This window comes from Ambystoma mexicanum, chromosome 6q, assembly GCF_040938575.1.
Source record: "Ambystoma mexicanum isolate Mex_15411 chromosome 6q, UKY_AmexF1_1, whole genome shotgun sequence".
NCBI classification, from domain to species: domain Eukaryota; kingdom Metazoa; phylum Chordata; class Amphibia; order Caudata; family Ambystomatidae; genus Ambystoma; species Ambystoma mexicanum.
In genome coordinates this window covers 1,368,518,352-1,368,542,288 of record NC_090937.1, presented here as the reverse complement: position 1 = coordinate 1,368,542,288, position 23,937 = coordinate 1,368,518,352, and the positions used below count along the sequence as shown (strand labels likewise).

The following is a 23,937-nucleotide window of genomic DNA, read 5'->3' as shown; positions in this document are numbered from 1 at the left end:
CTAGGTTTGCCATCAAAAGCATTTGATCATGTACATTTTCAAAAGTGTTCACTTGTCAATATGATGCATCTTCCCCAACAAAATCAATTGTAGTTGACACTATGAAATGTAGAACACTAACCTAAACTTTACTGGAGATGATGCAGTGGTTTACAGTATCACTACTGTAATTGTGCATTATGTAACAACTTACATTTCAGGAATTTCAAGATTGTCTTTTTTAAAAATATAATGTTGACACATAGTGGTCTTTGCCAGACAGGATATTGAAAGCTTAGTAAAAGTATCATCCCGATTATTTCTGGTTTGCAATTATTTGAAAAAGAAAGAAATTCTTGCCTAGCACTCCCACACATGCCTTGGCACTTAAGTGGAGGAGATTATTACTGCTGCACTTTCTCACCATTAGCACTTGTGAACAGAGAAAAAGAGATTAAAGGTAGCACCGAAGACAAGAGAGGAATTCAGGGCGAGCTGTGATTTAATTGAAGAGGGCAACTTAAATAGCTAACTTTGCTACACAAGTGCACATTTGATTAGCAAGTCTACAGAATTAAATAGCAAATTGCTATGCGACACTGCTTATTTTATGCCTTGCCCTCCTACCTTTTCCTCAGGTTGTCAGTTGAGTCCCTACCTGCGTCTAATAGTGTTTTGTACATATTGGAGATCAACCCTTTCGTCGCCGTGTCTAATAATGTTTCAAAGGGGGCGAGGGCTCTCTGGATTTTATCGCGTCATTCTCTTCTCATGAGCGTGCCTTTCAGCTGCAGGAAGGGGAAGACTGGGAGCGGATGTATTCCCAACGCCTCCTCAAGTACTGTGATCGTAACAAAGACACCCCCCCTCCATAGTTGTCCACGCCCTCGAGGCCTGCATCGTACCATGTCTGAAATTTCGCATGGACTACTATTTCCTCACGTATTCCTGGTGAACATATATGGCTTAGAGGCGAGGGCCATGTTGTGATACCTTTCATCGCCGCTCCTTCTTTCCAGATGTCCCATATTGTGCCCAGTATAGGGGGATCTCTGAGCCTACGCACTAGCTTCTTTCTTGGGATCCACAACCATTCCACTACTGTAACTGGAGTTAGGTTGTGGTTATCCAGTTGGACCCATTGTTGGTCTTTTCTCCCTCTAATATGAGGGATCAAAACCCTCAGCTGAACAGCTTTATGATAAAGGAGCAGATCTGGGAGGCCCACCCGACCCTTCTCTTTGGGTAGAGAGAGTATTGTATGGTATTCCTGGTCTCTTCCCCTGCCACAAGAAATGTAAGGTAATTCTCTTTGCTTCTTTAAAAAATGCATATGGGATTTTTATGGGGAGCATTTGGAATGGATATCGGAATCTTGGTACGCACACCATTTTGACTGCGTTCAGTCTTCCCATCCAAGATATCGTTCGTTTTTGCCATTTCGTTAAGTCTTCACGGAATCTGATTAGAAGTTGGGGGAAATTGGTCTTGTATACCTCGTCCAGTTTTCTGGTCAGGTTTATTCCCAGATAACTGAGGGTGTCATTTCCCATCACTAGTCCTAGGGATGTCAGTGCTGTAGTGGAGTCTGGATTTGGGTCTTGTAGTGGAACCAGAATGGATTTAGATCTATTAATTTTAAAACCAGATAATGACCCCTACTCCTCAATCAACTGGAGTGCCCTTGGTATGGATGTCATAGGGTTTGTGATATTGAGCAGTATGTCATTGGCGTATAAGGTAACCTTGTTATCTGTATCCGCAACCCGCATCCCTTCCACATGGTGGTCTGCCTCGAGTACCTGGGCGAGGGGTTCTACGGACAGCGGGAAGAGGGTGGCTGATAAAGGGCACCCCTGTCTCGTGCCTCTAGATAGGTCAAAACACATGGACTATTCTGCGTTGACCATCACTGAGGCCTTTGGGGACGTGTACTCATGTATTTTAATGTGATTTTGAACACTGTTTCTTTTGGTTGTGGAATCTGACAAACTCCATAGGCTTCTTCTTTTACGTTGTGTGACACAGCACTGTTAGTGCAGTGGCACGGGGAAGTCTTTCACATTTCCCAAACATTTAAATACCTTCTCTTGGCTAAACTACCGTTTCCAAGAGCATTAAAGTGAAATTGACTTTACTTACATTTGTAACATTCTATACCCAGCCCACACTATCTTACAATAGGGTGCTGGAGGGGTGCAGTGGTTTCGTTTTAACTACTGTGGTGTGCATTAACCGCAGGTTGCGTTCGCAGCTGCAGTAAACCACCCAAGCGTGCCATTTATGTCAAAAATTGACCCAGTCTTCTTTGTGGAAAGGTCCTTCTTGAGATTTACTCGGTGTGCCAAACCAAGTTTGGTCCCATTGTTCGCTTTTCCTTTGGCGGGATTCACGAGTGAAACCCGCATCTGGCTCCAGGGTGTCTGGGGTGGGCAGGAAGTGAGGGAGGTGCCCGAAACTCCATGTGCTTAGTCTCCTAGTAGACCAAAATGCACTCTGTAGTGATTTTCTGGCAAGGACATCCTCCCTGCTGGGTGACTGACAGCTAGGCTGGAATGAATGGGAGAGAACTGAATAAAAGGCAAGGCTTTTGGCTTGAAAGGCAGAGTAGACCACTGGACGAAGGAAACTAAGAAGAACAACTTGAAGAGGACACCTGCTGTAACTCCTGGACCGTTGGTTTGACCGGTGAAGCCCTGCTGCTGTGCTGAAACTCCAAATTCGTATCGACAGACTAGCCCCTGCAAGGACAACTTCTACCTTTGAGTTGGTGGGACCAATCAACTCCAAAGTAAGCCACCCGGACATTCCCTCTGAGCTGGTTTCATTTCCACAGAGTTACTGCAGGAAACCGAAACGCCAGGGAGAGGAACACCAGATTGTGTGCGTTGCTTTTAAGTTGGCCAAGAACTCCAGGAAGATCCTCTTGACTCCCAGGAAGCAGGACTGACCGAGCATAAGCCCCCTTAACAGAGTGCGGGACCCCAGAAGCAAGGAAGGTATATTTTGACAGTCAGAAGCCGCAGTGTTGCTATTTGCGGTAGTCCCGAAAGTGTCAGTTGTTGGAAAGATTGCTGGTTCCGAATGGTGACCGTCCCATTGCAGAGCAGGAGTCCCCAGAAGTCCTCTGTCTTGTCCCCACGACTGAGGCCCAGGAACAGAGAGATCTGCAGAGCTGCACAGGAACAAAAGTCACCTGCTGCACTTGTTCTTCAATACAAAGGTACTGTGAAGTCTGAGAGAACTCCCCTCTCGTTGAAGAGTTGCTTGCATCTTCTACTACTCACAAGTCTAATCAGCTAGTGGCCCTACATTTGATTCTTCTTATCTTCAAAGACTTCCAAAACATTGTGCAAAGACTTCTCTACTTACCTACCAGAAGTGATTCAGCCCATACAAGACTTTTGCCCATTGACCTAGTCAGTTATACTGAATGACTCTTAGGGGGATCCAAAAGTATTTGCCTGCTTAAGAACATTTGTGGTCTCTTGTTTGTTCTAATAATCTTTTCCTTTAACCAATTTCAAAGAGGATTCTAAATGCAAACATTAAGATATTAATGTTCCCAGCATCCTAGCTATTGAAGTCACCTGAGGGTGTAGGTTGTGACTGTGGGCCATCCCAAAAGGGTCTTCACTGATTTAGAACCTAAGAGTGTACAGTTTTGAAGTGTATTTGTGTGTTGCTTTTATATTGCTTCCTTCTGAAGTCCTATTCTAACTTTGATAAATAATGTAATAATTGTTTATTCAAGAAACCTCGTATGTTTATTTGAATACTTGTCACTGTGAATCTCTGTGCAACTCCCCTACAGCTCACATTGACCCCTCTTGAGATAAGTCGGGCTTCTCAGCCACACTACCAACCTGTGTAGCACAGACTTATACCAAAGGCTGGGTCCCTATTACCTGTAGGTCAGGGTTGTGATAGTGCACCCAAAGGGTACTGCATACAATCTTGCCTAACACTGCTGAATCACAGTTACCCACTTCTCTGGTGAGCTCCAGCAGAAATCCTGCATGGATCTGGACCTCACCTTTAAGTCGAAAACAGTCACTAGAGAGTTTAATACAAGGTTCAGTGCCGAGAGAGTGATGTTGCTTGTTTGATGGTCTTTCTGGTACACTTCTTGTCTTTTAGATTCTCTCCTTTCCTGAGTGTCTTCACTTGGACTGGTCTCAAAAACTATATGATGCTCCGGTCCAAGATAACCCTGCTGGGTCTGTGTGGACTATTTTTTGTGAGAGGGTCTTCTTTTTTGGAAGCTTCCCCCACCCCTCCAAGGTGGAGTCTCCTTCAGATTCGATGTCCAAGCATCGAGGAGATACTATCTCCACGATCGATATTCCCTGATCAATGTCTCCCAAGCTCCAATGTCTTCTTTTTGGGAAGCAGTCCTTTATTTTCTTTTTCATTTTGCATGATGTTATTCTAGACCTCATTCTAAGAGATGTTTAGTACCCAGGATAGCCCCTCCACCCCATAGATCACCCTCATTCACTTGTGTGTTGCCTTTGGTGTGGATTTCAGCATTCACCATAACTTGCTGTCCTATGAGTTGGGGATAGCTGGTCTGTGTTGCCTCGAGAGAGCCTCTGGTGTTAATTAGTTCTGTGTAAGTTCCATCCCATTCCGGAGCCCTGGGATTAATCACCTTGGTTCCACTGCGTAGGTAGTATTTCGTAATTTCCGTCGATCCTTGCTTGACTTTAAGGGATCAACGATTGTATACAATTGTACGTGTTGCTGTGCTTTTCTTTTTTGGTGTCCTGGATCTATTTTTTCCTTTTACGCCACTGCACTTGAACAAATCCACCAAGTGCTGTTTATGTTAAGATCTTGTGACCTTAAACCCTATATATAGCTTACTATCTTGCTTTTCACAGAGACCGCACAATAAAGCAGTAAGGGTTTTTTGGAAGAGTTGTGGCTTAAATGTCAGTTACATTTGAATTGTTTATGGGCGTTTGAGAAGATAAAACTTTTTGCATTGACATTAGCTTTCCAGTCCAAGTGGTTCCCCAATAACCTGTTGAGGTTGCAGTTGTAGTTGCTGTTTCAGTTTCCAATGCCTTGGGCTTGCCTAGGACTTCAGCTGAGCGTCCGGTTGGCCGTTAGTTATGGTATAAGCCCACAGCCCAACAGCCAGGTCGACCAACAAACGCAAAGACACAGCTCGCACACTGCGCACGCTCCAGGCTGTCCGCGGGTTTATGTGCTTGAGCTTGTGTTCAGGGCTCATCCTCCGAAATGATCGCCAGGGAATGCAGACTGCAATCAGTCCAGCGCTCTGCTCCAGTACCCAGTCACATGACAACACAGATCGCACACCGCTAAGTGCTAGGGCCTGTATGCCAAGGTATAGTTTTATAGAGTCTCACTTTTTGGTAGACTTTAGGAAACCTCCCCTAAAAAAGACCTTTGATGGTGATGCACTTGACTCTCAGCAACAGAGTATTCAGACATACTTCGAGCTTGCCTACTTGTGATACTTGTGGTAAAGGGCAGCCAATGATGTTACTAACACCTAAATGAAAAATATGTATCTAGGTTCCCTTAACCAATCCCTCCGCCCGAAATGATTTTACTTTTTGACATGTAGGGTGAAGTCATAGCTGACTTACATCGAGGTATAAAGCTTTTTGTGTAATAGAAATGCGATGAGTGGGTGAGCTGCAATTTGTTACGTTCACCAAGTTTCCATACTTTAGTGACCTGATAATAAAGTAGTATTTTGCCATATTCTTTGAGTCGGTCTGGTTATTTGGGCCTGAGATTAGTTGTGATAATCCCATCCATCACTTGGAATGCTCTAGGTGTTACTGCATAGGTCTTAGTTGTCTCATCCATATTAGGTGCTACATTTAAGCTTCAGAGGCATTTCCTAGAGCCATTAGATTTTTTTCCCCTTGACCAAAGTATTTAGATTTCCTTCGTAGCACCTTTGGAAGAGGTATCCTTTTCTTCGAGAACATACAGTAATCCTGCTTGGGCACCAGATCATCCTCCCCAGTATTAGTGTGCAGAAGTACTTATTGAGAAGCCTGATCCCGATTGACTAGTGGAAGTTTGTCTTCAATCACCTCGATAATCACATCTAATTCAAGGGGCGCTTTTAAAGTATGGGCAAGGTGGCGATTTATCCCCTTGCTGAGATTGGAGTCTCATTCTCAATGAAGAAATGTACCTGATTAATCAGCTCTTTTGATATCTGTGGAGCCATAGTAGTGTCTGTTAAACTCGTAGTCCCAAAAGGGCTAGCTTCGTTGACATCATTTGAGCAGTCTCGATTATTCTTTCTCCCATTTGTTGGTGGACTCGGGTCAGGTCTGGCCACGCAAATTCTCCCTTCAATCCTTTCCAGTTTTTCCATCAATTATTTCGTCATCAGATCCATAGTGTTCTGTGTTAGGGCAGTTTTTCTGATGTCCAACTAAGGGCTTAGTAAAACCATACAACTGAGACAGTACAACATTATTTTAGTATAAGGGCGCACCACCTGAGTATTTTGGTAGCGTAGACACACATTAAATATAAACACAATTATAAAAAAACAATGTAATACTTTAAGGGATACAACAAAGTATACCCTTATTAAGAATAGCAATCAGCAGTTCAAGGTGAGCCAAACCTGTAACACATTCAGAATGCAACCAGCTATTCTTGGGGAGTAAATATAGGTTATGTATACTTTTTGAATACAGACAGTAATTCTAGTTTAGTAGACCCTGCCAGTTATGCAAGTAGACCCTGGCAGTTATGGAAGCAGACCCAGGCAGTTATGCAAGCAGACCCAGGCAGTTATGCAAGCAGACCCAGGCAGTTATGCAAGCAGACCCAGGCAGTTATGCAAGCAGACCCAGGCAGTTATGCAAGCAGACCCAGGCAGTTATGCAAGCAGACCCAGGCAGTTATGCAAGTAGACCCAGGCAGTTATGCAGCGACACTTCGCTAAGGAATCACCCAGTAAACCAACTCTGCTGCCAGGTTACCTTTCTGAATAGTGGAACACAAATTCATTGAACAGTATAAACATATGACAACTACATTTACGATAATACTCAGTTACATATAGGTGTGTAAAACCTAATGTTGTAATAAACTATTACAGTTGCTTTTCAGATCATTGGAACACAGATTGAGATAAGCAATAACTCTCCGACTTATTTTAGGATGGCACAAGCAGACCAAGTTTAGTAAAACCCACAGTACACTTGTTCAGAATGGCACACAGCTATTCCAAGTAGGTAAAATCGAAGGTAGGTATATTCTAAGCAGGCTTTACAGCAAGTTAGGAGAAGCAAGACCCAGCTGGTAAACGTATAGACTTATATTCTATTCTGAATGAAATAGGTGAAGCAAACCATTACTTTTTGGAAAAGGGGGACCCAATTCACTAGTGAGTAAAATAATATATACTTTTCAGAATGGCAAAACACATTCAAACGATAGTAAGAACCTTCGTAACTGCTCCTATTTCAGGGGCACAGTTACCAAACCAACTCTTTCACATTAAGTAACGTTTAAAGACGTGTTATACTTTTCACGGAAGAATCCTTTTCTTATCCAGTCCTTCCCTAGTCTTTTGCATGAGTTCCCTCAGAGGCAGAAGAGGGACACTAGTGGTCTAGGTGGCAGCTGCTGTAGGCAGGGTGAGAGAAGTTTGTTGCAGGAAAAGTCAGAGTTCCTGAGGAGGAAGTCTCTTCAAACAAGAACATGAGTTACATTTAGAGTTTGTTAAAGTCCAGGAACTTGAGAGGAGACACCCTAGAGGGATCCCAGCATTGGGCCTGGGTGAAATGGATGAGAGGACTCCCAATCACATGAATCACCCCCAAAGCTTCATAGTAATCACACAAGGCTTAAGGGAAGTAATACCCCAGCCAACACAGTACCTCAGCACAGAAGAGGAGTTTGCAGCAGGACGCCTTCTGAATCTGCAGCCAAAAACCTGGTCGATCAATTCCCTGTTGTGAAGACTGAAGACAGGTCACTGGAACTGAATTTGCAGCAGGGATCAACGGGGAAGACTCCAGGCAAGAGTTTATTTGCGGCTGGATGCAGTTCTGTGGTGTTGGCGCCCTTTTCAGGAGTCAGGAAAAGACTGAATATCACTGGTCAGATTATCGTCGCTAATCTGGTCCAGCACTCTGGTGAGGGGACTTCAAGGACTCAAGTCGTGTCTCTGGAGAGCCAGAAGGATGCCACCAAAGTTTCAGCGCGATTCGGAATTCAGAAGACTGTGCACCGCACAATGTCTTGAGTTCCCAGGGTATTGCAGCCCTGTAATGTCGCAGCACAACGTGGTATGACTCAAAATACAGGTCTTCTTGAGACTGGTGGATCAGTACCCAGCTTTAAGTAAAGCAGGCCGGTTTAAGATTGCCAGTTGGAAGCTCACACAACCATGGGCACTAGCTCTATAGACTGTACAACCAGAGGTTTTCTTTAAGATCACCTGCTCACACTCCCCATTAGCATGTGTTACAAACGCACATTACTACTCCCTCATCTAACATTGGCCACTTCCTTTGCTGGGCTATGCATCGTACATTGTGCTGCTTTAAAGTGCTGGGATGAAGGAAACAGACTGGCAAGGTAGATGCTGAGCATGGCAGGATATGGACTAGGATGGCAGAAGATTGTTTTATTTGATGGCTCAGTCGGAGAATGTAGAGCCACCGGCAGCTAATGAGTTCAGGAGCAAGACGTTGCCAACTTTCACATGGCCACACACATCGTACAGGATTAGGCGGAAGAACTCACAAGCTGCACTGCCAGGCGTGACAGTCACTTCAGTGAGCCTGCAAAATTATGGAGTGTTTTTTGCCCTAGCAGAGCCATACCACATGCAGGAATGACACTTGGCTGGATTTAATCGCTTATGTGGTACTCTGCTACTCCCAGTATAGAATTCTGAAAAAAAAAGGTGAACCAACTGAAATGCAGGTCCCTGGATGGCTACCACAGAAAGTCCTGCCTTGCAGGGACAGTGATGGTTATAACGGGGAGCCTTCAAGGTACCGAATGTACATTTCCTTTTATGTTTAAATGGCTGCGGAGAAGCGGAAGAGGGCAGAAGCAATGCAGGAGATGCAGTTTTGCCTTTGAGGTTAAATGAATCTTGCTTTCACATGGAACCCGGATCAGCGAGAAGCCCACGGCAGCCATGAAAGCACTTGTTTACTTTTTTAAATGTAAATAATTGTGGAGTCACTGATATATTCCATAGATCAAAGTTGGCTCACAAAAGTAAAAAAACGCACAAGACAGTTCAATAGAAACATTATCACAAAGCTGAAACACAAGTAAACTAACTTTCAGGTAGCCCTACCATTCAGGACATCGTGCACATGAAAATTGCATTTTGTTAAAATGCATTGGGCCAATAGAGGGCACTCCGCATCAGATGTATTGGGAGCCTAGTCATTCTTTAATCACAATAACAGTGGCAGATAGACAAAAGGCTACATTAAATAACTGCTATAAAAGACTAAATTCAACAGAAATCCCATCAATACACAAAGCAACATGCAAACAGAAAACTTGCAAAAGTGTTAGGACTGCTTTTCTATACTCTTGCCTGGTGGACAGATTTGTAGTAGGCCAACCTAGTTGATTGACCAGGATAACTCTGGGACCTGTAGCCAAACTACTTCAAAGAAGCAAGGCAAGTGGTCAATGCTAAGTCTCAGGAGGGGTGAGCATGGTACGGGGTCCTCAATGAGCACATACAATGAATAGTCAAGAAACAAACTTAGACAATCAGTTATAAAAATACTAATTTATTTATGGCCATATAACACTATGAAAAATGACCACTAGCATGTAATATTATGACACAATCTATATTTAAAAAAGAACATTTTTGGGTTTGTCTGTGGCATGACTAAGTGTTTTTCCTTCTAAAATTCCACACTGTTACCAATCTGCACCAAATTCTGCATAGTCACCTGTTAGGACCCTCCTGACATTACTAACTACATGACATTTGGACATTGGGATGTCCAAATGTCGGCTCACATTTCTGACCCCTCACATTTGGAAGAGCTAAAGCTCAAGACAGACCTAAAAGTCACCCCTTTAATTGGGTGGCTTCACGAAGCTGATGATGCAATGGTGAAGTCAGGGTAAGGCAATGCCAGGAGCAAATACACCCCAGTGTTAGCAGGCCTCAAATGTAGGAAGGCAGGGCCTTTGAATTAGGCATTGCCTGTTGGTTTGTACTGTAGTATGCATGTGTTATGTAGTCATTTCTGTTGTGGCACTAATTTGGTGCAATTCGTCGGGAGATGCACCTGGAGAAAGAAGGAAGTGGAAATGAAAGCAAAAGTACCCTAACAACCCTATTTGAATAGGTGGATTGAAGGTCACCACCCAACGTCAGCATTGCATACAAATATTTATGGCTTACGAACAAAATTAAGGTTTACCTTCACAATCTGATCCAGGAAAGAGGGGAGAATATAGTGCCTTTTCCCACCAGCACTGCTTTTGTTGGCTTGCACTTACTCCTTCTACAGCAACATTTACTGTAGGAAACTTGAATTAAAAAAATGTAAAAAGAGATTAATGCACAAATTAAAAATATTCTAAAAAAATACAAAGCTCTACAGGTATACGTAAAATGAAATATTTCTAACAATATACAACTACGCCCAATTTGCAATATTTGTTAGCAAAATCAAACGACATATTGGCAATATAGTAGCAGGGTTAAATAGCTGTCTGTCCAGTTTTTATCTAGAAGGATTAACGGCAGCTATAATATTGAAATAAAGGGGTAGTTTCTGGTACCTGTAATAAGGAAACAGTTACAAGTGACAACTGTATTTTTAGTTTGGGGTATTAGGTGGGGCTTTAGTGCCACCTATAAGCCAAAACTACTGCATTAGAGTCCAGATAGGGAGAAATGGCATATGAGGGACATAAAGCTTTTAGGTGTTGCTTGGTTATTTGCTCACACACTTTGCCATGCTAATCCCTGTGGCTATTCTGTGAGACTAGCAAAGGGTATTCTCCCAGAAAGACCTTGGGAAACCGTTATTCAGGTGGCCAAGGGGGGGGGCTGGTGCTCTTAGATGCCAACCCTGGGGGTGGACAAGTGAGGGAGAATCACCTGGGTAAGGGAACCCAGAGTTACGCTCAGGGGAATGCCCCAGGTGAGATGCGGTACTATGCCGAGGAAGAAGGGGAGGCGAATTCTATCTCCGAGGCCGTTATAGGCTACAATACATCTGCCTCACCTCCTCCCATTAAATTTCCCCTACCTAGATCCAATGACCCCGCCGTACAGAACCAATCCCCTAAGATTTCAAACATGCTTGCACCTGAAGATTATCTATACCAGAATCCTGGTTTTCCTGTTCGCTATGTGAATACTCTCAATCATTCTTCTTCCCGTCCCTCTGATTATTTTCCGCACTCTCAACCTGCTCAGATTAAATACTACCGTTCCCACAATCCTCTTGTTTATTTCACGATCCATCTATTCCCGCTTGCCCCACGAACCATACCAATCCTGTCCTTCCGATTGCCAATTTTCGAACTCCCAGTCGAAAGTGACCAACAATTACAGATCCAACAAACCCTCCTACTCATTTTGAAAACCCTCCAAAACTTACCCTTCCGAAATCGCCTATCTCCCATCCCGTTTCGTAGGGTTCTCCGACACTCCAACACCTTTCCTTTCCAACACGAACACACTCATTCCACACAAAAGACTAATAAAACTGTTTTTCTGACCCGTCCCGCCACAAGGATCATGCAGAGTTAGGCAATTGATGTAAAACACACACACACCTGACAGCCCTTTCCTTTCCCCACAGTGATAAAAGGTGGAGCAAGAGAGCACAGTACAAGGAAGGCAGACCGCACAACAAGACAGCTATCCAGGCCCGACAGTTCAAGAAGAGGAGAAAGGCAGCGAATATTGAGAGGCTGACAAGGAGAGACACTCCCTTGCCCTTTTTCGACACAGACCCACGAAGCCTCCAAAGAGGGAATCTTAGGCCGAGGACAATAGCCCAAGTGTGCTGCAACAGATGGCAATGGTACACAGAGCATGTCGATGCTGATAAGCGAGGGAAACTCCTGCTACTGTGGCACTGGCCTTGACTCCAGTTACGAGGAAAGCAAAGCGGTTCTTCACAGTCAGTGAGTCGAGGGAGAGCCGATAAGAGCCGGGCTGTGGTGAATGAAAGTCACAAAGTACCAAGTTCAAAGAACTGTAAAGGTGTTAAGGGGAGACCAGCTGCAGAAGGAACCAATACCACGTGGGTCCTAACTTGAGGCACTCTTCGATCCCAGTCTGAGTAAAACTACAAATACCAGAGGGCCGTAGAAGAGCCAACAAGTTAGGTCAAAGTGGTCATACAGGTCAAGAAAAATCCCTGTACGGTCGAAAGCCTTTGAGCTAAGAACTGTAAAGAAAGCAAGGGAAGTGAGTCTCGTAAACATTGAAAGTAAATGTGAAGTTGACAAGAGTGAACCCGGAAGAGGGATGCTGACTAGTAAGGGGCAAAGTCTAAAGTCCCAAGAAACAGTGTGCTCCCAATCGTGAACCACTGTTTAAAAAGACATTAAGATTTGTGAGTGAAAGGATAAGCCATAGTGAACTCTGAGGAGGGAGGCTGAAAGTAAAAGACGGGTCAACGGCCGGAAGAGGGCGACCCTGATCAACTGAAGCTGAGAAAAGGAGGTTCACAGCGAATTGTTGAAGACTTTGTATGAGAGCAATAGAGGAAGATTAGTTGAAGGCCAACAGTCGAGAGGGATCTGAGCCGGAATGAGGGAGATCCAGGGGTGATGTCATCACCCAAAGTCCAGCAAAAGAAAGTACTGTTATTGATTTATGGAATACCATTTGTGAAGGGTCAGAGGTAAGCGATTCTGAAAGTGGAAGAAACTTGGTCAGCGAGGCTCCTGATAGACTGGAACAGAACTGTCGACTCGTGCTGGGAAAGCTAGAGTGTGTGCTGTGCTCCAAGATCCCTTCTTACCCAGTGTTCAAAACGTGGGAAGGGAGACCTAAGTTACCCCCTCCTGATATATCCTTTGAAAGCACTTCTTTCTTTTCTTGAAAACTACCCCAAACCTTTTTGTATTAGTTGTAAGGTTTGGTAACATGTTTTGGAGTATAGGCCCTTTTTTATTTGACAGGACAACACCACTAGGACCGCCTTATTTTCATTCGATGGTCAACGCTTGCTCCCATTTTATATTTAGGTTTAGATTAAGCGTTTTTCCAACCTGCATACAGTTTAATAAACACCCTTGAACTGTGATCACTTTTGTGTCTTTACTGTTGCCACTATGAGTTCTTTACAATTCCCACCACCTGCTGCCGCTTCTCGCCACAAACACTTCCTCATGTGAACTCCTTGAGCTTGCTTTAATCAAGCCATACTATCAAACGTTGCACTCAAAGTGCCGGCCAGTGTTTTTCAAAGGAGTCTTCTGAGAGTTTAATGACTTCATTGGCGTTGTAAACGCATTACTGGTGGGTGTAAGAAAAATGTCTACACCAGTACTGCCTTCAGCTACTCGATTTATAAGCACTATACGTGTCCTTCACTGAAATAAAGCCAATAACGAGCATTGTGTATAAGTATTAGGCATTTGCCAGGCGTTGGTATTCGATGACCAGGTACTCACTATGTTGCACCTGTTACCAACAATAGCCAGTTAATACCACCAAGTCAGTGCCTGGCAAGTGCCTTTCCCATGCCTACACAAAAGCCCCAAACAGGGTTCACTGGCAATGCTTGTCAAAGCTTGTATCAGTTTTTACTTCACATGCTATGCATACAAAAAGGTGTCATGGCGCACCTCTACAAGAAAGAAAACAGCTTGCTAACATGTTCTGTTGGAATGTACGCACTCAAGAGTCCGCAGCCACATGTTTTAGCTCACTGTACCTTTGACAGTGTTGACAGTGGAGAAGTGCTATAGTATTTCGGTGCTGGACTGCGGGCCAAAGAACGATATGCAAATGTTAATTTCTCCTCTGAGAAAGGTACAGCGAACTAAGTGGGTACCTTCCCAAAGAACCGGTCAATTGGCCTTGTTGGTTCTCGTATAGGGACGCCTATGACTAAATGTTGACATGCTATACATAGGTCAGCTTGCAAGTGGTTGGTCTGGAATGTTTCACTTTGCTTGCTTGAAGGTTTGTATTTGGCATCAGCATGTTTGGGATTAGTTACACATTTTTTATACAAAGCCTATGTGCTTTCCACAATGCCCCTGAACGAGGACTCAGATTTATTTTTGACACAATTTTAGATGGGTATAATGAACTGTTTTAGATATAAAAAGAAATTCCATATAAACAGAGCTTCTGTGGGGGAAGAACAGTTACAGTAAATATCTGCTTAAGATTCACATGCAACGCATAGATCAGTAAGCAGTAGAACAATCTAGGAAGGTATGATATTGGCACTATATCGATATATGATATTGGCATATGACATTAAAAAGGCTTGCCCATCAATTGTCCCATGTTTGATGGCATGCAGTAATGCTTCGTAAATGTATTCACAAAACTCCAAATTGCTAACTGAATTATGTATCAGCACGTAAACCCAGTCTGATTAGAAATTCCTTTGACTTTTGATTTGTGCAGTAGTTCTCTGCTTGCCTATTTGTAGAATTATTGTATGCGCTGCACAGTCCATCTGGATATTTCAACCTTACTGATGGGATCTTAGGTGCTTTAAGTCGAGAGCCACAAAAAAAACCCTATGATCCTGCATAGTTAATAACTACCTATATGCAACAACAGCATGTGTACGTTTGGGTAAAAAACTTGGCAAATAAATTGATATAATGAAACTTAGGCTAGTTTTGGTGAAACACATAGATGTGTTCTGATTAGGTTATCCATATGAACGAAAAGGCAAGGTTCTTCAACTAATAGGTCGTATAATTTTGGTCACTCTGCTAATTGAAGTAAAAGCCTCTGACAAAGCCTTCGATATTTTAAACAACACTTATGACCAGGTTTAAAAGGACGACAGACAAGTATGCAGTATTATTTCAATTCCAAAGTGGGGCTAGTTTAGTCGCTGGTGGATGCACATTTTTAACCACCTCCATTAAGGTATTTGTCATTGGCTATTTCCACGACAAAGGAGTGTACTGTGAAATGGTGTCGTTTGCCAATGAAGATAAATGAGATTTGAGCAAGTTCTGCAATAGCAGAGGTTGGGGCAAATAATTCCTGGGTAGGTCTGAGACGGGTGGTCTGGCTTGGTTTAATGTTGCAAACAAACAGAGTCGGCAAAATAATGGCTATGTAGATCCTGGAACACACAACACCCATACCTGGCATCCTGGCCAGCTACCCACGCCCCCAGTTTTACAACCTCTCACTACTCTAGATGTGCCTTTGCACACTCAGAGCTCTATTCTGCTATAGAGGCCTTAGACTAGTAGAGGCAGACATATGCACATTGGCACATTGTCCTACGATTAACGGAACCTTCTAACAGTAAGAGACAAAGATGTGCCTAACCCGACATCCTCCAATATAGCAGAGATCCTGTTTTCAAAGGCTCAGGACACTGACAGCAGGCACAAATCTGGCCCCGTAAAACAGTGCACACTGTATAACTGGCCGATCGGCGTATGCTTGCCGTAGCTTCTGGTGTTCACTGGTCACCATGGCAACCAAGGTACACTACATAGCCAAGTGAATGCCACCAGGTGCGCGCTCTACAGTCTTAATACAGTTTATAACACGGTCCAGCGTTCACAAACAAAGGAGATCGGCGGTTCCCATTTTACAAAATGCCTCGGACAATGCAGACACTCACATTTGTGGGAAATCTGAAGATGTCACCCTGGGTAGCCCCCGGGGATCTGTCATCGGTATTAGATCCAGTTCCAGGGGGAGTAGCAGTGAGGGAGGATCACCTGGATGGGGGGCCCCTTGAGGAGTGGGAGACCGATGGCTGAGACACGGTATCCACCTTCTTTCGACAACTTTTCGCCACCCTGCCACGTAAGACATTCAAAACCACTGACACCCCTCTTTCCGACACTAACCCGCACGACACACCAGAGAACGGATTAACACCAGAGCCATTTACCTGACATGTCCCAATACAAGGGTAAGGGAGAGTCAGGCAATTGATCAGAATCACACACACACCGGACATCCATTTGCCTTCCCAACAGGGATAAAAGGTGGAGCAAAAGAGCACAGTATGAGCAAGGCAGACCACTCGACGAGACAGCTATAGAGACCCAGCAGATCAAGAGGAGGCAAAAGGCATCAAACATCGAGAGGCTGACGAGGAGAGACACGACCTTGCCATCTTCGACAAAACCCTGCGCTGAAACAATCGTAAGGCAGAGGACAAAAGCCCAAGTGTGCTGCAGCAGATGTCAACGGTACACAGAGTATCGACGCTGATAAGCCAGAGCGAGGGAGACTCCTGATTTGATGGTACCGGCTTTGACTCCAGTTAAAGAGGAACGCCCAAGAAGTTCATAACAGCCAGGTAGTTAAGGGGAGAGCCGATAAGAACCAAGCTGTGGTGAATGAAAGTCGCAAAGTGGCAAAATTAGAAAAGCTTAAGAAACAGTAACATTGTAAAAGGGAGACCAGCTGCAAAAGAGCCGGCACCACGTGGGTGGTGCTACGAGAAACCCTGGTCAATCCCTGTCTGAATTAAATTACAGTTACAGAAGGCTGTAGGAAAGCCGTCACGATAGGTCAAAGTGGTCATACAGGAGGTCAAGCAAAATCCCTGTACAGTCGAAAGCCTTTGACCTAAGAACTGTGAGAAAGCAAGGGAAGTGAATCCCGCAGACATTGAAAGCAAATGTAAAGTTGGCAAGAGTGAACCTGGAAGAGGGATGTCCACTGGAACAGTTGAGATTTGTGAAGGAAAAAAAAGCCATAGTGAATCCGTTGGAGGGAGGCAGAAAGTAAAGAGGGGTCAGCACCCAGAAGAGGGGGACCCAGGGATGAAGAATCATCACCCTAAGTAAAATCAAGAAACAAACTTTCATTTGATTGAAGGAACTTGTATTTTGTTATTTGACTACATCAGGCCCTCGTGTCACGATTCCTGCCCCACATGTCCCCAGACCTCCAAGATGTCAGGCTGGAGCCACGCCACGATAACCTACATGGCCCTCAAGGGCCTCTCAAGGGCCCTCCAAAGAACCACTTGGAGTCAGACTTGGAGCTTGTGGCACCAGACTCACTCCCATAGGATAACATTGGGGATTGGACATGTAGTGCATTGATGGGGACAAGATGGATGCCCCCACATATTTCGTTTCCCAGAACTGCATGTGCAGTCTAGCCTTTTGGGTGTGGTTCAGCCCAGAGACACCTGGGATACCCAGAGACTATTTAAGCCATGCTCAGGCTGAGAAACACGCTTTGCATTTTCTGCACCTGCAGCGTGACACTCATCGTGTTCGGATCGGTCTCCAGTAGGCGTGCATTTTTCTTCTGCGCTCAGCTCCTGCAAGAACAAGAACACTGTTAGGAACAGCCTTACCTTGCGGAGCTTCTGCCCATCATCCATCGCTCCTTCTGTTCTGCGGGCATCTTCGGCGGTGTCAATCCCATCCCGGCACGCCATTTCCTAAAGAAAAGGGAAAAGAACAGAAAAAGGCATTAGTAAGCATTCAGCAAATCTTCGCTTACTTTAAAGACTGTACGAGATTCAAACGCTTACCTGAATCCCAGCCGCCCTAGGGGAACTTTGTCTCCGGAACTTCTCATCCATCTGCAAGAGGGAAAAGACACACCAGGTTAGCGTGGAAACATCTAGAGGCGCCGCATATCGCGCTTACTCACTGCATTTCTTTCTCATAACCGGCATCCACGCTGAAAAAGTCGCGGCACCTAAAAGACACAGAAAAAGAACTCTTAAGTGCAATAAAAGGGTCGCATCTCGCATCGCGCTCTCACTCACCTTCAGCGTTCCTCATCTCAGCAGCACGCCGCCATCCCCGGACGCCGGCCATCATCTAAGGAAGGAAAGAAAACGAAGGTTAGAGAACTGTTCAAAAGACTCATACTTACCGGTCAGACTCTTGCCAGTGAAGTAACTAGGCAGCAACGAGCCTGCATCAATCAACGCGCCCCTGCGCTGAAAGCAGGACGGTGAGCCCACTTTCCAAGAAAACAAGGTGAGCTGTGGACCAAAGGGAAGGGTTGGACCCCAGGGAAGGGGTTCAAGCATGCAGAGACAATAGGGAGTTAAATTCTACCAATCCTGTGTTTCAGGCCCAGTCTCCAGTCGAGTAGACTCCAGGGAAGGGTCTGATGTCGTAGGAGGTCAGAACAGGCCGAGTGACGTCCCTGTGGATACCAGGTGAGCGTTACACCTCGAAGGCAAGAGACCCTCAGGAGAAACGAGACTTGGCCATCGACGGTCCTGCTAGCTGCAAGCTAAACTGTCTTCTCGTGCTGGGGAAGTTCGAGACTGTACTGTGCTCCAAGATCGCACCTTGCCCTGCGCTCAAAATGTGGGGAATCGAGATGCAAGCTAACGCATCTTAACATATTATTTGTGAACACTTTTCTTCTCTTGAGACTATCCCACACCCCGTTTTGTATTAGTTGTAAGGTTTGGTAATAGCTTTCTTAGTATAGACCCTTTTCATTTGACAAAAAACCACTAGGGACAGCCTTATTTTTATTTGATGGTCGACGCTTGATTCCATCTTAGATTTACGTTTAGATTAGGTGGTTTTCCAACCTGCATACAGTTTAATAAACACCCTTGAACCGTGATCACTTCTGTCTGTCTTTACTGTTGCCACCATGAGTTCCTTACAGTAGCCATTAAGTAATTATGGCAAGCCCCCTAACACACGGACAATCGAGCAAGCAGGAAGCTGTGACCGCACAGTTAAGAACCAGATATGCTAGGTTCCATTCCTGCACATGGCACCTCAGTTATAACTCATTCCCCCTTCTCTCACCACCCCTGTATCATCCCATGAAGAGCGATCCTACTTAGGCGCAGGCTCAGAAGCTACTCCAGCCAGTGCTGCATATAGTGCAGATATCCAACAGCCGTAGTCTGCACGCAGGACATAAATGTCAGGTAACCGCCACCATGGAGCACTGCTGCTCAAGTAATTTTCTACCCATATCAAGACCATACACTAATTGACATGGCTTATGCCCTCCCCTCTTCGCTTCCTATTTCTCACTTACAGCCGCCACATCTGGGGTATCCATTTCCTTTAAGCCCGACAGCCACACTATCTCAGAGTGGCAGTATAGAAGTTCCTCAACAGCTTTACTTTACTTTATTTGTATAGCGCAGCTATGTACCCATCGGCAGAAGGGCGCTGATGAACGTGAAAGAAAATGTACACCAAAACAAGTACATGGAACGCAAGGAGGAATTCAGTAGGATAAGCCAGGAGGTAAAGTTAAGCAAACAGCCAGGCCTTCAATTTTTGGTTTTGGTTATTAGATCTAAGCGCTCTGCTGGCGACCTTCTTCACGACAAGTTTAAGGTAACATGGTATGATGCCCAGTGTACACTTAAATGTGATCATGAGGAGGCAGAAACGTATTTGTGCCTCCACAGGCAGCCAGTGCAAGGCTCTTCTGGCCTCGGTGACATGATCGCGTTTAGAAAGGCCCTCAACAACCGTCATGGCTCTGTTTTGCATGACCTGAAGTCTTTTGATTTCTGCTTTGCTGAGGCCTGTCAAAAGACAGGAACAGTAATATAATTTGGAGCCCACAATGGCTCTTGCAAGGGTCTCGGCATTAGCCTGCGTTATGAGGGGGCGTAGGTGGGCAAATCATTTAATGTAATACGCAGCAGCCGAGACTAAGCTCCCTACATGGGCCTTCATAGAAAGATGCTGGTCGAAAATGACCCCTAATGACTACTTTCTTCAGTGGAATAATCTTCACATCGCCAAGTTGGAAGGCCTCATAGTCCGGGCCCAAATTAGGTAAAGTGGACTGTGCCGCCAACAATGAGGAGTTCGGTCTTGGACCTGTTAAGAGCCAGGCCATTCAAGACCATCAATTATCAATACTAGCATAGGCTTGTTACATGTTTTCTTCATCGTGTTTGTGAGAGCCAGCCAGGGGGATGACGCACTGCGAGTTGTCGGCAAAGTTGGCAAACCTAACCCCTTCCTGTTCAAGCATTGCAAAAAAAGGGGCCATAAAAATATTATATAAACAGGGGGAAATGCTTGCCCCCGTGGAATGCCAAATTCAATCGTAGCGGCCTGCAGCTGGGGAAAAATTGGCAAACTTCCTCAAGGCTGGAGACCATTAAAGAATTGTCTACCAGGTCAAAAGCGGCGGCGAGATCCAATAGCATGATCATGGAGGAGAGACCCTTGTCCATTCGCTCATCAAGCCTAGATTTTAGCCGTCTGTGCTATGACCTGTTCTGAATCCAGATTGGCGGCAATTAAGGACAGAGAAGGTATTAAGATGATGGACCATTTGCCTATATGCTACACGATCAAAGATCTTTAAAATGAATGCTGTGTTTGTGATGGGTCTATAATTTAAGGGATCTCCTGTGGGAAAACCTGTTTTTTTTCAAAAGGGAGGGTGACCCACGATTATTTGAGATCTTCCGTCACAAAACCCTCCATAAGCGAGGTGTTCACAAATTTGATGATGGTTACGGGCAAGGTCGGGGGACAGGTTTTTATAATGAAGGCTGTGCAAGGGTCTCCTTTGCAAATAAGGGTTTTGAGGTGAGCCACTATCTCTGCCAATTCCTCCAAGGAGATAGGGGAAAAGTTAAATTGGGGAATAGAGGGACATCTTTTAAAACACTCCGAGATCCGCTTGCTCACGTCCAATAGTGCTGCATCTTTCTTAATTGATATGTTGGCCTTGAGGCCTGCAGTTTCTTAACCATGGCGTCTTGGGTGCTCTGACACCATGCAGAGTCTTTCACTACTAATCCGGAGTCAGGGGAGGTGGTAAACTTCTGCTCTTAACATTTTGAAGAGTTCTTTTGTTTCAGATTTTGCATTCATGATCCTGTCATTAAAGTTATCTTTTGCATCCAGAAGAACAAGTTACTTACCCCCTGGTAACGTTCTTTCGACTGGATGTTCCTCCAACGTATTCCTCATCTTTGACATGTAATGTCCAGCTTCAGAAAACTTTTTTGGGAGAGGGCGTTGTATGTCGATGGCGTCGAGACGATATCCCTCGAAGGCCTCCGAAGGTGACGTCATCGGAAATCACATATAGCACGCGCGGCGCCCGTTGGCCTCAGTTCTGTTTTCCCTCCTCCTCATGCAGCAGAGATGCCCAAAAATAAGGGCATAACAGTACTCAACCTTGGTGGAGCGGTAGCTGTAATAGCATGGGAAATTCTACAGAGGGGTAGGATGGGAGGGCGATGAGATATACATTGGAGGAACATCCAGTCGAAAGAACGTTACCAGGGGTAACTTGTTGTTCGAATGGATTCTGTCCTCCAACGTATTCCTCATCTTTGACAGACTCCCAAAGCAGTGTTTATAATTAGAGGAGGGAGTAGAATTCTACATATTCTACCTTTTCCAGAGCAAAGTACTGCCTTGCCCAAAGCAAAATCTTGAAAATGGGTAGCATCCCGGGCATCATGTTTTGTGAACGTGTATTGTTGACCACGTTACAGCGTCACAAATATTCCTAATAGGAACACCCCTTTGCAGGGCTACAGATGTGGACTTGCCGTAGTAGAATGAGCTTGCAAGCCTTCAGAAGGGTCTTTCCCAGCAAGCCTATAGCACTCAGAAATTGTCAAAATTATCCACCTAGATAAGGTTTGTTTGCTAACAGCCTGACCTAGTTTGTGTCCCGTATATCCCATGAACAACTGATCGTCAAACCGAATTTTGGATGTTCTTGAAATATAAAAGTTTAATGCTCTTCTAGGATATAACCTATGAAGTCTTTCTTCCTCCTTACCAGGGTGAGGTGGGGGGTAGAAGGAAGGCAGGACAATTTTCTGGTTCAAATGAAAATCCGAAATGATTTTCAGTAAGAATGAAGGTTTGCCCTTCAAGACAACCTTGTCCTTGAAGAAGACTGTGAAGGGTGGCTTTACCGACAGTGCCTGCAACTCGCTCACTCTGCGTGCTGATTTGAGAGCAACCAATAAAATAGTTTTAAAGGTTAACAACCTTAGAAAGCACATGTGCAAGTGTTCAAAGGGTGCACACATTAAGAATTTTAAAAACAATTTTAGGGCCCAAACAGGAATCTGAAAGGGTGATAGAGGATACACATTAGTGAGTCCTTTTAGAAACTGAGTCACTATAGGGATTTTGAAATAAGAACATTCCTCTGACGAGCGCTTAAAAATGGATAGCGCCGCCAGATAGCCTTTAATGGTACCAATCTGGAGCCCCAAATTGGATAGAAGAAAGGGCAGCACATCTGGTGTTTTACACAGGAAAGGATCCACATTCTTTTCTTGCACCAGTTGCAAAACTTGTTCCAACGGCACAAAGATTGTGTTGCTGGTCTTCTAGCCAAAAGAAATACCTCCATAACATCATCTGCGAGGTCCCAATCCTTATATCTCAACCTCTCTGAAACCAAGCGTGAAGGTTGAGAATATTGACCTCTGGATAGAGAACCCGACCCTGTTGTGAGAGAAGATTCTCTCTCTGGGGAAGACGTATCGGAGGACAGATGGATATGACTGGAAAGTCCGGGTACCACGTCCTCCTGGCCCAATCCGGGGCAATTAGGATCATGCGTTTCCTGAAGTTTCTCAACCTCCTGATCACATGAGCTCCTCTTGGAGGAAATTCCTTGGAGCAATACAGTTTGTACTTCCGGTTGACACTGGTTGGGAACAGATCCACCGGAGAGGTTCCCCAAAGGGTGAAGATCTCTTGAAGGACTTCCTGAGATAGTTCCCACATGTGAGAGACTGATCTGCCTGCTCAGAGCGTCCGCTGCGGTGGTCTCCTCTCTGGCTAGGTGAACAGGCGGTAGAGATATTCCTTCTTGAGATTTACTCTGTGCGCCAAACCATGTTTGGTCCCTTTGTTCGTTTTGTCTTTGCCGGGAATCACGAGTGAAGCCCGACTCTGGCTCCAGTATGTCTAGCAGGGGCAGGAAGAGAGGAGCCGCCCTAAACTCCCTGTGCTTAATCCCCTTGGTTACAGGAATGCACCCAAAGGTGATTAGCCGGCTGGCTGTTCGGCAAGGACAGACACTCTTCTGTGGGATTGATAGCTAGGCTGGAATGAATGGGAGAAACCTGCAAAAAAGGCGAGGCTTTTTGGCTTGGAAGGCAGAGTTGACCACTGGACGAAGGAATCCGAAGAAGATCTTGAAAGAGAGGCCTGCTGCAACTCCTGGACTATTGGTTTGCCCGGTGAAAACCTGCTGCTGTTCTGAAACTCTGAATTCGCCTTGACTAGAGAAGCCCTGCAAGGACGACTTCTCCCTTTGAGTTGGTGGCAACAATCAACTCCAAAGTAAGCCCGCCTGGACATCCTGTCGGAGCTGGCTGTACTTGTGCTGCTGGAAACGAAGTGCCAGGGAGAGGAACACAAGATTGTGTGCGTTGCTTTTAAGTCAGACACGAGTGCCAGCAAGATCCTCTGCACTTACCCGAAGCAGGACTGACCAAGCCTGAGCCACCACAGAGTGCTGGACCCCAGATGCAAGGAAAGTCCAGAGTGGCATCCGAGAACCGTGGTGTTGCTATTTGCTGTCAGATGTGAGGAGCTGAAACACTGAAGAACCACTGAATCTAAGTTTTCCCATTGCTGCCACTGACCTTCCCATTGCAGAGCAGGAGTCCCCAGACGTCCTCCCTCTTGTCCCCACGAATGAGGCTCAGGAGAAACCGGATCTGCAGAGTTGCACAGGAACAGAAGCCAGCTGGAACCATTTATTCTAACCAGAGGTACTGTAAAGTCTAAGACAACTTACCTCTTGTTGTGTAGCCTTGCTTGCTCTCAGTTGAGACC

General features: G+C 45.1%; 1 protein-coding gene across 4 annotated transcripts in view; it reads right to left on the bottom strand.

The window, feature by feature from the left end:
• KIAA0232 (KIAA0232 ortholog) overlaps window positions 1–23,937 on the bottom strand; it is an 813,590-nt gene that overhangs the window by 172,622 nt on the left and 617,031 nt on the right. For all 4 annotated transcript variants that reach the window (XM_069631995.1, XM_069631994.1, XM_069631997.1 and 1 more), the window contains one exon: window positions 10,413–10,521. In XM_069631995.1, coding sequence (XP_069488096.1) covers window positions 10,413–10,521 — 109 coding nt within the window. The remainder of the gene's footprint in view (window positions 1–10,412; window positions 10,522–23,937) is intronic.